Source organism: Mobula hypostoma, chromosome 2 (assembly GCF_963921235.1).
Source record: "Mobula hypostoma chromosome 2, sMobHyp1.1, whole genome shotgun sequence".
In the NCBI taxonomy this organism is placed as follows: domain Eukaryota; kingdom Metazoa; phylum Chordata; class Chondrichthyes; order Myliobatiformes; family Myliobatidae; genus Mobula; species Mobula hypostoma.
Window position 1 is genome coordinate 212,662,624 of NC_086098.1, and position 15,143 is coordinate 212,677,766.

General features: G+C 39.8%; 1 protein-coding gene across 9 annotated transcripts in view; it reads left to right on the plus strand.

The window, feature by feature from the left end:
* znf217 (zinc finger protein 217) overlaps positions 1-15,143 on the plus strand; it is a 62,813-nt gene that overhangs the window by 23,511 nt on the left and 24,159 nt on the right. For 5 of the 9 annotated variants that reach the window (XM_063041486.1, XM_063041484.1, XM_063041488.1 and 2 more), the window contains exon 2: positions 10,569-12,412. In XM_063041486.1, the coding sequence (XP_062897556.1) occupies positions 10,609-12,412 (1,804 nt within the window). In that variant the 5' untranslated portion in view covers positions 10,569-10,608. Of the gene's footprint in view, positions 1-7,349; positions 7,372-10,568; positions 12,413-15,143 lie in introns of those variants that run through there. The other 4 variants (XM_063041487.1, XM_063041485.1, XM_063041492.1 and 1 more) reach the window with 2 other exon arrangements.

Here is a 15,143-nt window from a genome sequence, read left to right on the forward strand (position 1 = left end):
TGAAAATACAGGTTTAACCACTTTTTTCCCCAGATCTCATGAATAGTGGGAATGCTGGATGAGGATAAGTTGTTTTACATGTTACTCCTGTGCCGTGCCAATTTAATACATAAGCATTTTGCCACTGGCAATAGTGTTGCAAGGGTCTGGTAAATTATGCAGATAGAAATGGAGGGTGATAATTTTAGGTAGATTATTTTAGGAAGAAAGCTTGTTCTGAAAGATTTCTATATTGCTACTCCAAATTTAAACATGGGGGAAGGACAGAATATCACATTTTAAATATAGGGGGAGGTGGTGAAAAATGTCCAACACAGTCTGTGGGTAAAATTCTCCAGAAGTTACTGTAAATTACCTGAACTGTAGCCAGATTCCTGAATACTATAAACGGACTCTGAATTGTGTTGCAATGGAAAGAGGAACAAAATCCAAATTTCACTCAACTTGTGAGAGTGTGTACAGGCAAAAAACATGCAAGAAGTGCACTTTTTAATGCCTTAAGTTCAGTATGCTATTGTAGTCTTGCAATGAGATGAAGAGGAAATGAAGTTTAGCTGTTGAGCTTCTCCCTGCCATATTGAAAAGGCCTTGTATTTTCAACAATTTAGAGCTTATGTTCTGAGCTTTGTACATTTGCAGCTTTTCTGACGCTATCATGTTGCCACATGTACTGGTGTAGAATGCTAATCTTCTCGATCATGGAAATCTGTTTGACTTGATTTAGATAAAATGATTAGCACTTTATTTCAACTGTAGCTAGTTATAATCGTAAACTGGAATTGAAAATGTCTGTTGTAGACACTGTCAATTGACATCCTGGAGTTAGAATTGTCTGCAATAGTTGCACATCTGATATGGTCAGTGGCAAAGCTGTTTTATTCTCTTGACATTCCACTACGGTCAGATAATGAATAAATATCTTGAGCTAATTAAATGAAAGAATGGAAGGGCATTAACTGCCAAGTGTGGAAATATTATACTGAATGCAGAATAAATAACATTAGCTCTTTAGTTTTCAGTGATTATCTCTCAAAGTTCTTGTTTGCATATCCTTGCAATTTCCTGAAACGTTGTTAGACTATCAATTATTTGGTTTCTTCATACGTTTTCAGTTATGGTGATGGTGCCCTGTGTAGTCTTTGTAACATTTTTCTTTCTTAAATCCTTTGTTTATAATCATGTATAATTTGAAGTATGTAACAATGCTCTTTTTAAAGTTTTGTCTTTAATCCTTTTTAGTTGTTTCTAATTTGCATTTGGCTTTTTAAAAATTTAATTTTGAAGTGTGGAGTTGAAAGGGTTTACTAGAATTTCCTCCTTCGCAAATCTACAATTTCCTCAAGCGAACAATTTTAATGTTGAATAGCAGAACTGGCAGTTTGAATGTACCATTTGTCATATTGAAGAGCACCGTATATAGTGGCATCACTATAGTGCCACTAACTGAGCACTGTTGGTAGATCAGTTAGCAATAGGGTTGCCAACTTTCTCACTCCCAAAAAAGGGACAAAAATAGCAGTCAAATACGGGACACTTGCGTTTACCCCGAGAAAGACTACCATGACCATGAAGCCTTGCGCGGGCACCTGTGTGTGCATGCGTGGCGTGCGCATGCAGGTACGTGCCAATTTTTTTTTCCACAAATTGGTTTTGCCTTAATCTCCCCAACTACACTGTACATACATTAGTTCTACTTTATATAGGCTGTGTATTTATCATATAATTCCTGCTTTTACTATATGTTGGTGTTATTTTAGCTTTTGTGTTATTTGGTATGTTTGGTAGGTTATTTTTTGGGTCTGGGAACGCTCAAAAAAATTTTCCCATATAAATTAATGGTAATTGCTTCTTCGATTTTCGGCATGAAAGGTTTCATAGGAACGCTGTACCTTAGCGGGGGAACTACAAGACAAGGGCGGTCAATTTAGCCCAATATACGGGATGTCCCGGCTAATACGGGACAGTTGGCAACCCTAGTTAGCAACTAAATTACTTCAAGTGTAGATGGTAAGAGAATTGGGATGGAGTCAATGAGCTTGTAATTAACTATGTGGGAATGGAAGTGCTTTGAGAATTGGCATAAACTTGATGGCAAAATGCAGCTGATTGTTACCTAAAAAAAAAATGATGGGAAATAACTATACTTCATCTATTATCATTCATCATAAGACTTGCAGTTTTTCCACTTTTTACTTGGGTTTGGTTCTGGCACCATATTTTATGATGAAAAATGGCACCTGATCTGGAAAATAATCCGGGAATGTAGTTTACCCTGTGGCCAATTAATTAGACAATTCTGCACTATAGGCTTTCATTCCGACTTATTAAGTAGTCTGGCTAAACGTACCACTTATAGTGGAATGCAGAATAGTAACTTTGGCTTTATATTTCTGCTAGTGATACAGCAACAGTTAAACACAATGCAGTACTTCCTATCAATAATCACTGTGCACATTGATTCTGAGGTTGCCACAGGAAGTGTGGTCATTGTTACTTCCTCTAATGTTAAATGTGTGAAAGCAATATTAGGAGCAGGAGGAAGCTGTTAATTCTTGCCCCTCTTCTGTCATTCATGGCTGGTGTGTAATCCTAATTTTAAATATCCACCTTTAACCCATATCATTTTGTAGCCTGCTTTTCTGGTTTTTAGGAACATCTTAAATCTGTTTTAGTCATTACAAAGATAACAGTTGATCCTGGAGGTATTTGACAAACTTTCTTGCAGATTTTCCATCTGGCAGTATGGTCTGTAGAAACTATTTTTTCTTTTTTGGTTTCCACTTTGGATTTACAAGAGTAGCTGATCTACTGCTAAAGAGGTATATTTTAATATGTATCACAGAAAAGTTTTTAAATTACTTGCAGAAATGCACAATGCTTTTTCAGTATTGATAATTGTTCAGCTACTTAAATTTAATTTAGAGATTATTGCCACTACCATTTTGTTAAATATATGGAATATTTTACAATGGTTGACAACTTGTGTGTAGGCTTGCCAGTTTTGTTTATCCTGGTTGGCACAGAAAACACACTGGGTCTTCCCAGTGGTCTGACGTATGTTGTCAGTTTGCCAGGGAGTTGCTACTAACATGAGAAATCTAGTGCATTGAGGTTTAATGCTGGTCTGCTTGCGGCAAACCTGATACTTTCCAAGATCCGAACATGAATGGCTTTATCATCTCATTATCTAGTTGGATAACGTGAAATGTTGCATGATTTCAGATTTGAAATCATAGTATCCATTGACTTAGTAATAATGCTGGAATTAATACTGAAAATGCCTGGGCATCAGCAGTGTGCTAAACATTAAAGCTGACAGTAGGTTTCAGAGAATGGTTTTTATTTATTTTTTTGCAGGGCTCTCGGAGTATTGATCTTTTGCAACACACAATATGCTCAGCATTTTTCAGAAAGAAGGGCTTCTGCCCGAAACGTTGACTCTTGACTCTTTTTCCATAGATGCTGCCTGGTCTGCTGAGTTCCGCCAGCAATTTGTGTGTGTTGCTATGGATTTACAGCATCTGCAGATTTTCTCATGTATTGATCTTTTAGTGATTTAGTCCAATTGCATATTTGGTCAAATTAAACACCAAAATGCAAATATCAATTAGTATGCAGATTGAGAAATAAAATGCCAGAAGAGTACCCACCAAATCTTACATGTACTCTTTGAAACATCTCTTGGAAAAGGATATTATTTCATGGAAGCTAAAATGAGTGTTTTCTTTTGTCTTTAGAAATTATTACTCTTTAGTGCTGAAGTAGACCTTCTGTACAAAATTATGCCATCACCCTACATTTAAACCTATGTTGGAAAAGGTTGGATATGTTTTACCAGATGCAAGATGTACTCTGGAGCAAGAACAGCGACTTATAAAGAAACTATTTTTAAGTAGAACACCGAAATGTTACAAGAAAATAATAATGGACTGTATATAAACTTGGCACATCCATGAGGACTACCTGCTGTACAAAGAACTTTGTGTGCAGTTAGGTTCCAACAGTACCAGCACAAATAAATCAAGGAATACTACTGTAATTTGTCTCTTTTTTTTTTCCCCCCCTCAGCAGTCATGTTTGTTGCCACTGTAGAACAGTACACTGGTTTAAAACTAATGTCTGATTTATTTTACCACCAAAACTATTTTGGTATTTTGTCATATTCACTCAAAGCTTCATTTTGCAACACATAAACTGTGAGATTTTGTGGGACCTTGATTGTTGCAAGAACATTGATAGGAATTTTCTGTTTTTGGAAACCAGTAATAATATTTTTTGAAGGATTTTTGGAAGTGTGAATGTTATTGTAGTGGGATACTTGTGTGAGTTCTTTGCCTGCTTGAAGTTATTTGCAAGAGAAACCATGTTTTGAATTGGGGACCAATGATTACGGAGTATTTCAGTTGCTAATGAGGGTTACAATTATTGGAAAAAGACTTCAAGCACGTATTTTTTGCGTGGAAACTTGGCATCTAGAGAGACTATTCAGCTTTTGCAGCTTTAATACAACCTATGAAGGATGGGAATTCTGTGAATATTTTCTGAATGTTGGCTGGCAGTTTCCCTTAATTTAAAAAACATTCTAAAATGGTTTCAAACTTGTATTTGAGTTTGCGCATCATTTTCTTATTCTAACATCATTATGACGTTATACCAGGACAACCACCAGGTCTAGCTACCTACGAGTATTTGAAGTGGTTAACTTGATTGCAAAATTCCTGACCACGTGCCGAACAACACAAAGTGCATTTTACATTTAAGCAATTTGTAGGTCTTGATAATGTTGATCCAAGGGACACGGGATTTCCAGAGAGCCATTGGCTTACTAGTACTCGTGCCGACAGATTCAAATCCAGGATTGTTTGTTATATTCTGTACATGAGAACAAAATAATAGCTACTGGGATCGGATGCAGCACAAAAAAAACCAGTAACAATAAAAACACATAATGATATAAATGCATAAGATAGCTTGTATGCATCAATTGTATGTCCATAAAGTGAAGCCAGGCTGTACATAAGGTGACTGATGGGGCATATAAAGCAATGGTGGAGTTGGTGGTCTTGATCAAACTCGCTGCTTGGGGAAAGTAACTGTTTTTTGAGTCTGGTGGTCCGGATGTGGATGCTGTGTAGCTTTTTCCTGATTTGAAGTGAGACAAACAGTCCATGAGCAGAGTCAGGCAGGGATCCTTCGCAATGTTACTGACGCTTTTCCAACACTTTTCTCTATATATGTCCTTGATGGCGGGTCAGCTGGTGCCAGTGATGCATTGGGCAGTTTTAACTAACCTTTGAAGAACTTTCCTGTCCACCGTAGTGCAGTTTCCGTGCCATGCAGTGATGCAACTTGTTACTCTGCATTTGCAAAGTCCAGCTCCCTTCACCGTCCTCAGAAAATAGAGGTGTTGGTGAGTTTTTCTTGACAATGTAGGATGTGTTCTGACATCATGAGAGATTGTGTGTGTGTGTGACACATACTCCCAGGACTGAAACTGCTGTGCCGCCAATGTAAAGGGGTGAGTTTGAGTTCTCCTGAAGTCAAAAACCATCTCCTTTGTCTTGTTGACATTGAGGAAGACATTATTTGCTTGGCTCCAGGCCTCAAGCTCTTCTATCTCCTCTCTGTAGGCTGTCTCGTCATTGTTGATGAGCCCTGCCTTTGTCAGGTCATCGGTGAACTTGATGTCATTGCTCAGATGTTTGGCCTTGCCATGTGCGAGCAGAGTGTACAGCCACGGGCTCAGCACACTGCCTTGGGGGAGCATCTGTGTTGAAGATGAGGGGGAGGGAGCAGGGGTTGTGCATCCTGATTGAGGTCTGTTTGTTCGGAAGTCCAAAGCCCACTTACAGAAGGCTGTGTTGAGACCAAGGAGGAGATGCTCTGGCATCTCTCATAGAGTGGTTCTCTCAGTAAGCATATTGGTGAGGATGCTTATCTTCAATCGTCTGACACTGAACTGTTCCCACTAAGCTGGACTCTCAAGGATGCGTCATCTCATGTTGTGTATTGTTAATATTTTTTCTCTTTTTATTTTCAGTTTGGTGTTTTTTTTCCCGTTGGTGGTTGTCTGCCCTGTTGGGATTAGTCTTTGCTTCTATTGTGTTTCTTGTGCTTATTGTGATAGCCCACAAGAAAATAAATCTCTCGGGATTATATATAGTGACATGTATGTACTTTGACAATAAATTTACTTTGAACTTTGAAACTTGGAGTGTCCAATATGGCAAGATTGGGGTTTTCAATATGTGCCCTTATCAGCCATTCAAATCACCTGATAATGATTGGTGCCAGTGCTACAATTATTTACTGCCAATCTATACTCGGAGATGAGCTCTCGGTAGTGTGATCTTGCAGTTGTTTCTGGGTCATTGCAGAAATCATGCCAAGTAGAATTTCAAATGTGGCTGAACAGATTCTACTGAACTAGCTAGACACCAAGTATACAGATAGCCTTTAATCTTGATTGAATGGTGAAGGTGTGGGTTGCATGCTGTGTGGGAGATTAAAGTTTTACTGGAGGCAAGGCCATCAAAGGTAAAGGTTGAGCAAGTCCACAGTTGCAAAAGTTGCTGTGATGAATTACTCTGCTGTTAAAGGATCCATGGTAGTTTGGTTCTGAGGTAATACAGATTGCAAATTGTGCAAGGAAGTAGTTGGAGTTGCTTTGTTTCACTCTCAATCAAAAACACACACACACACACACACACACACACACACACACACACACACACACACACACCTTCCTTTCCTGAAACATTTGACTGTTAATTCATTTTCATTGCTGCTGCCTGACCTGCTGAGTTCCTCCAGTATTTTGAGTGTGTTCCTCTAGATTTCCAGCAACTGCAGAATCCCAAGTAAGAAAATCTCCAGAAGCTGGAAATCCAAGGAACACACAGAAAATGCTGGAGGAACTCTGCAGGACAGGCAGCTTCTATGGGGGGAAAAAATAGTATACGGTCGCTGTTCAGACCAAGTCCCTTCATCAGGACTTCTGCAGAATCCCTTGTGTTTATGATAATGTTGAGTATGATTTACATGTATAATTTGAAATATTTTGTCTCTCCAGAAATAAGTAGATTTTCAAGACATTAATTGGCTCTTCATTACAAATTTGCAAAAAAAAAACTCAGTCTGATCAATATACAGTACATTGAACAGTTGTGTATGTGGAGATATATATATATATATTTAAATTAGACTACTTTCCTGTATCAAGTACGTTTACTTCTGCTTTCCAGACTCAGTGGTCTGAATCGAACTGCCTGACAACAGCCGTACTCTTAAGATGTGCCAGCTGTGTGTTGTTTAGACCTCTTGGATTGTGTACATGCCTGGCCCAGTCAAGAAGCCTGAAATGACCAGGAGGTTAGATCCCACTGCTCTTGAACTCTTCTTTTACTGCTGGATTCTCCATTTCACCCCAACAGTGGAGCACTGCCATATGCAGAGGAGACTTGTATAATAACCTTCATTTACATTGGGTGGTGGTGAACTTACTCCGCTTTATTCTTTGCAGGGTCAGACTTGCTTTCTCTTTTTTAGTATCTTTAATTGCGCTCCAGTATTGTATCTTTTTAAAAAAAAACATTGTTAGAATTGTTTAAACATTTTGTATTATCAAACGCACTTAAGAATAGTTCAAAAGGCATTAACAAACACCATCAGACGGTACTGGGGAATGAGGTCTAAGCAATTGTACATTTGGAGCTTATTCCAACCAGACAGTATCCTGGGTTCAGCACAAACTCGTCTAATTCATAGTCACCTTTTTTTTTCTGGGATATTTACACTGATCCAGTCTTTTGCATTTGTCTTTGATTGTTGGCAGGGTGGGGAGGGGATGGCTGGTGTTGGTGCTGATAGTGGTGTATTTTTCATTTAAACAAGGCTATGAAATTATCCATTTTGCTGAAACTCATTTTAAACTGAAATAAACACAAAGTTGCTAAGTTGAAGAAAGCTTTGTTTTTTTTTCTTGATGAAGTGTCATACAGTGTCACCAAGTGGCAGTATTTGGAAACTACAAATGCTGGGCATTGTTTTATTTTCCAGTGTTAATTTTTAAAATACAAAGTAGCCATATAAAATCTGATTGCTTTACTTCCACCCATGCACACTTGGCCTTCCTCTCACCCACATGGGCTGCTCCTTCTGACCTCTATAATAGCTTAGCCTGACATATTTCATTGTAAACTCTGGATATAGCATTGGTCTTAATTTTTATTTCTTGCGTCTCACTGCTGCAAACAGACCTTGTAATCGCCTTTATCAGCAGCTTTAATGATGAACATGTGGATGGTGTCCTTGTTGGTAACTTAAACCATCTTGTTTATGGCCACTATATCACCTCTGGCTTTTCTGTGCAGATACATACAATTACAAAGTTTAAACTGTTCTTGGATAGGGATTTGGTTGGAAGGATGTAGAAAGATGCAGGTCTAATGTAACAGTGCAATTACTGTAGATCTGCAGAAAAGTTGGCATGGACAAGGTGGTTGAAAATGTACGTCTCTGTGATTCCTCTGGCTCTGAAGAAGGATTCTATTTGAATAGTTTTCACATTGCTGTTTGCATTCATTTGCCTATCTTCCATGTCTGCCAATTCATTTACTCCAATATTCAATGAGTTATTTTACATTAATTATTTTCCACTTCAAAACACCTCATCTCCATTCTTTTTGATATTCAGAATATTAAGTTCTGTCAATCACCCTCTACGTAGTAACACTTGTCCTGCAAGTTCTGGAGGTGTGATGTAATGACTCCTTTTCAGGGCCACAAGTGCAAATAATGTGAGTAGGCAACTGGTGGTTGGTGGGGAGAGGTGGTAGTGATGCAGTGACTTGGAGAATGAAATTTATAAAAAAAAGGTGACTGAGAAGGCCAGAATGTTAAACTAATGTTGATGCTGGGCAGAGGATTTAAGAATAGAGTGAACATGTTGGGTTGATACTGAAATGGCTAACTGAATTTGAATTCAGAATGCTGTAAATTGCTAATCAAATGATAAAGTGCTGTTCCTAAAGTGTACTCTTGCTTGTCAAATTTCTATCAGTTTTAAAACCGATTTGGGCTCTATAAAAGGACGTGCTGGCATTGAAGAGGGTCTAAAGGAGGTTTACAAGAGTGATTCCTAGAATGAGAGGTTTAATGTACAAGGAGTGTTTGTCTCTGGGCCTGTCCTCTTTGCAGTTTAGCAGAATGAAGGGGGATCTCATTGAAACCTAGTGAATATTGAAAGGCCTAGTTAGAGTGGACATGCAGGGACGTTTCGAATAGTGGGAGACTCTCGGAATAGAAGGATATCCATTTAGAATAGAGTTGAGGAACTTCTTTATCCAGAGGTCAGTGAATCTGTAGGATTCATTGCCACAAACTGCTGTGGAGGCTAAGTCATTGAGTATATTTAATGCAGAGATTGATACTTAATTAGTAAAGGCATCAAACGTTATGGGAAGAAGACAGGAAAATGGGGTTGAGAGAGGAAATAAATTAGCCATGAGCAGATGGAGCTGACTTGATGGGCCCAATTCTGCTCCTGTGCCTTAAGGCCTTAATGAGGGGTCATTGACTTTTTCTCTTAATAGATGTTGCCTGGTCTGCAAAGCTGAAAGTAAATGTCTCAATCCCTTAGCTTTTAATTATTAAAGGAAAAACATAGCTAATTTTTAGTTCCTGGCAATGTGTTTGGAAGTTGATGAAAATGTTTTAGTAATATTTGTCCTGGAATGAGAAAAGGATTTTTTATGGCAAGCTTAGTAAATGTCTATCAGTTAACACACATACACAACGCTGGATAAACTTTGCAGGCCAGGCAGCATCAAGCCGAGACACTTCATCAGGACTGGAAAGGAAGGGAGAAGATGTCCTCCTTCCCCTACCCCCAGCTTCTGACAAGCTAGAAGGTGAGGGGTGAATCTAGCTGTGTGCGGGAGGGGGAGTGAAGTAAGTTGGGAGGTGATAAGTGGAAAGGCCAAGGGCTGGAGAAGGAATCTGATGGGAAAGGAGAGTGGATCATGGGAGAAAGGGAAGGAGGACCAGTTCATGTCTTTTTGTTAGAATTTTTTGTTAAAATACTACTACAATAATGTCTCTGGTGCAATACAACTTTGACAGGTTTCTGTATTGGAAACCACATAGATGCTGTGGGAAGGGGAATTGCTTTTGATTTGCCTTTGGAGTTTATCGCTGCTTTATCACTTCAGTTGAAAGATGCATTTGAGCTCGCGGTTCAATCTGTAAAAATGGAGACAGATTATCAAGCCTCTGTCACAGAAATGAATGTTGACCAAATTCTGTGATGAGCTGGCCTCCATTTTAAAAAGTAACTTTATTCAGAGTTTATAATCTATGCTGTGTTCCTGACATTTTATATTGCAGTGGAAAGCAATTCTGTGTATATGAAAAGTACCATTGTTTTGATATGGTTAGGAAAAAGTAGTTCTAAAATGTTTTTTTTTCCTTTCTAAAGCAATAAAGCATGATTGTTAACCAGATGTTTGTACAATATAACGAGTGATAATTTTGATCCTGTTTCTGAATGTTCTGTGTTCTGCTTTCAGCAGTTGAAACGCCTACAAGGAAACGGGGAAAAGTAAATGCATGAGCTTAAATCAAAGCTCTGAGGCTTTGTATTGCCTCAATGTGATGAGAGTACAATATCAAGACGACCAGGAAAGAACATCTGAAGAAGAGCTTATGCCTTGGTTTACTGACCAGCCGCATGAATTTGTGGTGAAGCCCACTGAGAGCGCAATAATGAAAACATCTGGTGTCAAAGATGACATGAGCTCGACGCTTGATTTTTCTGATGCAAAAAATTCATTTGAACACCACTGCTCAATTTGTGATCAATACTTTCCTTTTAGTAATGTTTTGGCACAGCATATGAGCATGCATACAACTAAAAAGCCATTTGAACATCCCTTCTGTGACCATAAAGCTTCTCAGAAAGCCCATTTGAAAATTCACCTTCGAAAGCACAAACTAGACCATTTACAACAGGGGAAAAAAACTGGAAGGAGTAAGGCCAATTTGTCACCTATAAGTTTTGATATCACAAATACAATGTCTGATGGTATCACTCCCAGTGACCCAGATGTGACTGAGATTAATGTTAAACCAGTAAATGGTGTTACTCTGTCCCTTGAGAGCTTGGAAGGAAAGGTAATCCAAGCTGAAGAGTGCCCACCGTTCCCATGTATGTTCTGTAATAAAGGCTTTCAACACTTAGAAGACCTCCATCAGCACGTGCTAATTCAGCACAAACCCACACTCTGCGAGCCAACAGTCCTCCGAGTTGAGGAAGGCTTGAGCCCTGTTGAAGAGGGGCCCATTGCTATAAGCTCACCAGAGCAAGAGGCAAATGATGAAAATGATGACAGTGAGCTGAGCTGTAAAGTTTGTGGACTGTCCTGTGAGAGTGTTTTGAATCTGGAAACTCACATGAGGAAACACAAGGATTCGTTCACCTATGGCTGTAATGTATGTGGCCGGCGTTTTAAAGAGCCTTGGTTTCTGAAGAACCACATGCGGACCCATTCAAGTAAAGCCAGGGGGAAATCTCAGCAGGACTTGGAAGGTCCTGCGACGATCAATAACGTTGCTATGCAGGAACAAATATTGGGAAATGTCGTTTCTCCCTACAAAATGTGTATGGTATGTGGGTTTCTTTTCCCTAACAAAGACAGCTTAAAGGAACATAGCAAAGTTCACAACAAAGATTTGACCGATCAAATGGATGATTACTCCTTAAAACAGGAACTTGTGGTGTCACAGGAGGGATTCCTACAGATGCTAAACCTAAGCCCCTTCTCGTCACAAAGTTGCAACAAATCTGTGAAACTGGGAAAATGGATACCTGAGCTTGATCCCTTCAATACCTATCAAGCTTGGCAGCTGGCCACTAAGGGAAAAGTGGCAGTAGGCCGAGAGAATGTGAAAGATCCAGGGCAAATAGCAAACTCGGAAAATGAGGAGGAATCCTCTGACAAAGAGGATTCCAGTGAACAGTGGACCATAGATAAAAGCAATCATGGTACGACCTTTGAGAACCTTGAAAAATCCAAGATCAAACACAACAGCGTCGGCCAGAATGGGTCTCCTCCAATGGGAGAAGTGGATGTTGATCCAAAATTAACTCAGAACAAGCATAAACCAACCAACTGCGCAGTATGTGGAAAGATTTTTAGAACATATCATCAATTAGTGCTGCACTCCAGGGTACACAGGAAAGGCAGGAAAAGTGTGGAGACTCCACCAAGTTCAGCTGATGGCAGCGAACCTGGCAGTCAGCCCATAGACTCTATCACAGCAGCAGAAGATCGCAGTCCAGGGACCGATAAGCCCGAGGAGGGCTCTGAGGAGGGTTCAGAAGATGGAGTGCTTGGTGAAGGACTTTCATCAGGTATGTGGTGGTTATAAGCCCATTGGACGTCGGTTTCTTGTTTATCTTCTGTTGTAAACAATTTTTAAAAACTTTTAAGTCACTTGGTCACAGACACAATCGACGTAAACATTTGCCACAGTCCCTCTAAGATTTTGTTTTGGTATTGCTTTTGTCAAATGCTTTAAAAACTTAAAAATTGCCTGACCCCTTTCCCATAAGTGTCAGGACACACCAGGATAAGGAATGGGACTAGAAGTTCTAGATCAACTTTGGAGATTGCAAAATAGCAAGGTAATGGTACGTTCAGTGCTACTAGAGAACCGTTAATGTAGCTTGAGTGCAGAGCATTAAAAAGTAAAATAACCGAGGCAGTGAACTCACGGGATAGAGCGACAGGTTTGTATTGTGTATGGCAGTGAACTCGCGGGGTAGAGAGACAGGTATATTGTGTATGGATAGGAGGGATGAAGGTAAAAATTGGAGTAGGTCAGTTGGTGAAGTTGGGAATATTGAATCAGTGTCTTTTTATGGGAATGAGTTGCTTCTAGGTAACCTGTAATCAGGGCATGGAAGGTCACTTGGAGGTTCTGTGCCTTGGATGGAGAGTAAACGTGATGTTGCCGAAGTAACTGTTGTCATCAATAATAAAATAACTGGGCCCAGAACACAAGCACTCGTAGGACTCAAGCATTCTTTTTGTTTTACTTGTGCATGAGGAGAACATCGTGGACACTGTTCTGGTCTGAACAGAAAGCTGCTATTTTTATACAGAGTTGACTTGTTGTGAATTTTGATCATTGTAGATTACATATGTTCGAATTGCTTCCTTGCAAGATCAATCGCCATTCACAGTAGAGGTTTCAATTGAAACCTTGAGCTTTTTTGAAGTTAGTACAGACAATAGAGCATTAGTTATTGCGCATGTTTCACGGCTCTCCATTAATCTTATCTCATCTTTCTCAGGAAACCCTCCCACCGCATTGTGCAAGGTGGATGGTCCCCAACCACCGGGCCGCGGACCGGAACCGGGCAGTAAAGCATGTGCTACCAGGCCGTGAGGAAATGATATGAGTCAGCTGCACCTTTCCTCATTCCCTGTCACGCACTGTTGAACTTGAACATAGGGTTGCCAACTGTCCTGTATTTGCTGGGACATCCCGTATATTGGGCTAAATTGGTTTGTCCCGTATTTCCCCCCCGCTAAGGAAGAGCGTTCCTATGAAACCTTCCATGCCGAAATGGCGTGAAGCGAAGAAGCAATTACCATTAATTTATATGGGAAAAATTTTTGAGAGTTCCCAGACCCAAAAAATAACCTAACAGATCATACCAAATAACACATAAAACCTAAAATAACACTAACATATTGTAAAAGCAGGAATGATGTGATAAATACACAGCCTATATAAAGTAGAAATAATGTATGTACAGTATAGTTGGGAAGATGAAGGGAAAACCGATTTGTGGGGGAAAAATCGACATGTACGCGCATGCGCACATCACATACGCACGTCACGCATGCGCACATTACATACGCACGTCACGCATGCGCACACACGTGGCCACACAAGGCTTCATGGTCATGGTAGTCTTTCCTGGGGTAAATGTCCTGGGTTTTGACTGCTACTTTTGTCCCTTATTTGGGAGTGAGAAAGTTGGCAACCCTAACTGTAAAAGATATGTTGAGGTGAGTTTAACCCTCCTTGAACACCGCCCCCCCCCCCCCCCGGTCGGCCAGTCCGCAAGAATATTATCAATATTAAACCAGTCCGCGATGCAAAACAGGTTGGGGACCCCTGCCTTAGGGAAGACCTTTCTGGAAAAATCTCACTGCAGATACCGCACTTGTCTGTTTGGAGTACACACTGCCACAGTAAACCCAGCCTATCTCATCTGTAGTAAGCAGAGGTGTCTCCAGCTGTCTCACTTCAAAGGTCTCACTCAACTAAAACGCCACAGGCTATCCTTCCCTTGCTGCAACTTTCAGACTGTGATCAGGGCCTGGGGGAGTAGGGCGATGGGACAGGCCTGGGGGAGTAGGGCGACGGGACAGGTCATGGGCTCACTGAGTTGAGGATCTCGTGATGCGTTGAGTGGTTATCAATGAGTCAGTGTGGCCTGTGATTAACAGAATGCCTGCATATGCTGGAAATCTGAAATTATAACAGAAGACTGGAAGTGCTCAATAGACCAGACAACTGTAGAAAGAGGAGTTCAGATTTTCAAGTCACTGCTGCCTGAGATCTCTTTCTAAACGTGTGATGCGAAATACCCAGACAAATTCTAGATTTGACAAACATACTATTGAAATAGTGTTCACATTAAAAAAAAATTGTTAATGGAGTTATTGCCAAAAACAAATTTAAAAAGATAACTCATTTTGTGGTTAAATTTCTAGGCCATGGTTTCTTAACAGAAATGTGCCATCTAGTTCTCTTGGATCATTGCATGAATTAAAGGGGACAACATATGGAACTTACTGTATTATTTTGTGTGTAAGGTCAGTTTTTGGGCTACGCAAATTTTATTTAAGTGGTTGTTACACTTGAGCCCCCTTCTACCAGCACCTGTTTTAGAGCAATTTTTTTAAAGCATTTTTAGGGCATGTTGTGGTTTTTACTGTTCAGCTAATGTTCATTAAAATTCAAGCCCTACTGAATGAATAAAATGAATCATAGTCCATTATAGATTTTAATTATGTTTTTTTAAAAAGTATATTAAGCTTCCTTAATAATAAACCAAATTGTCA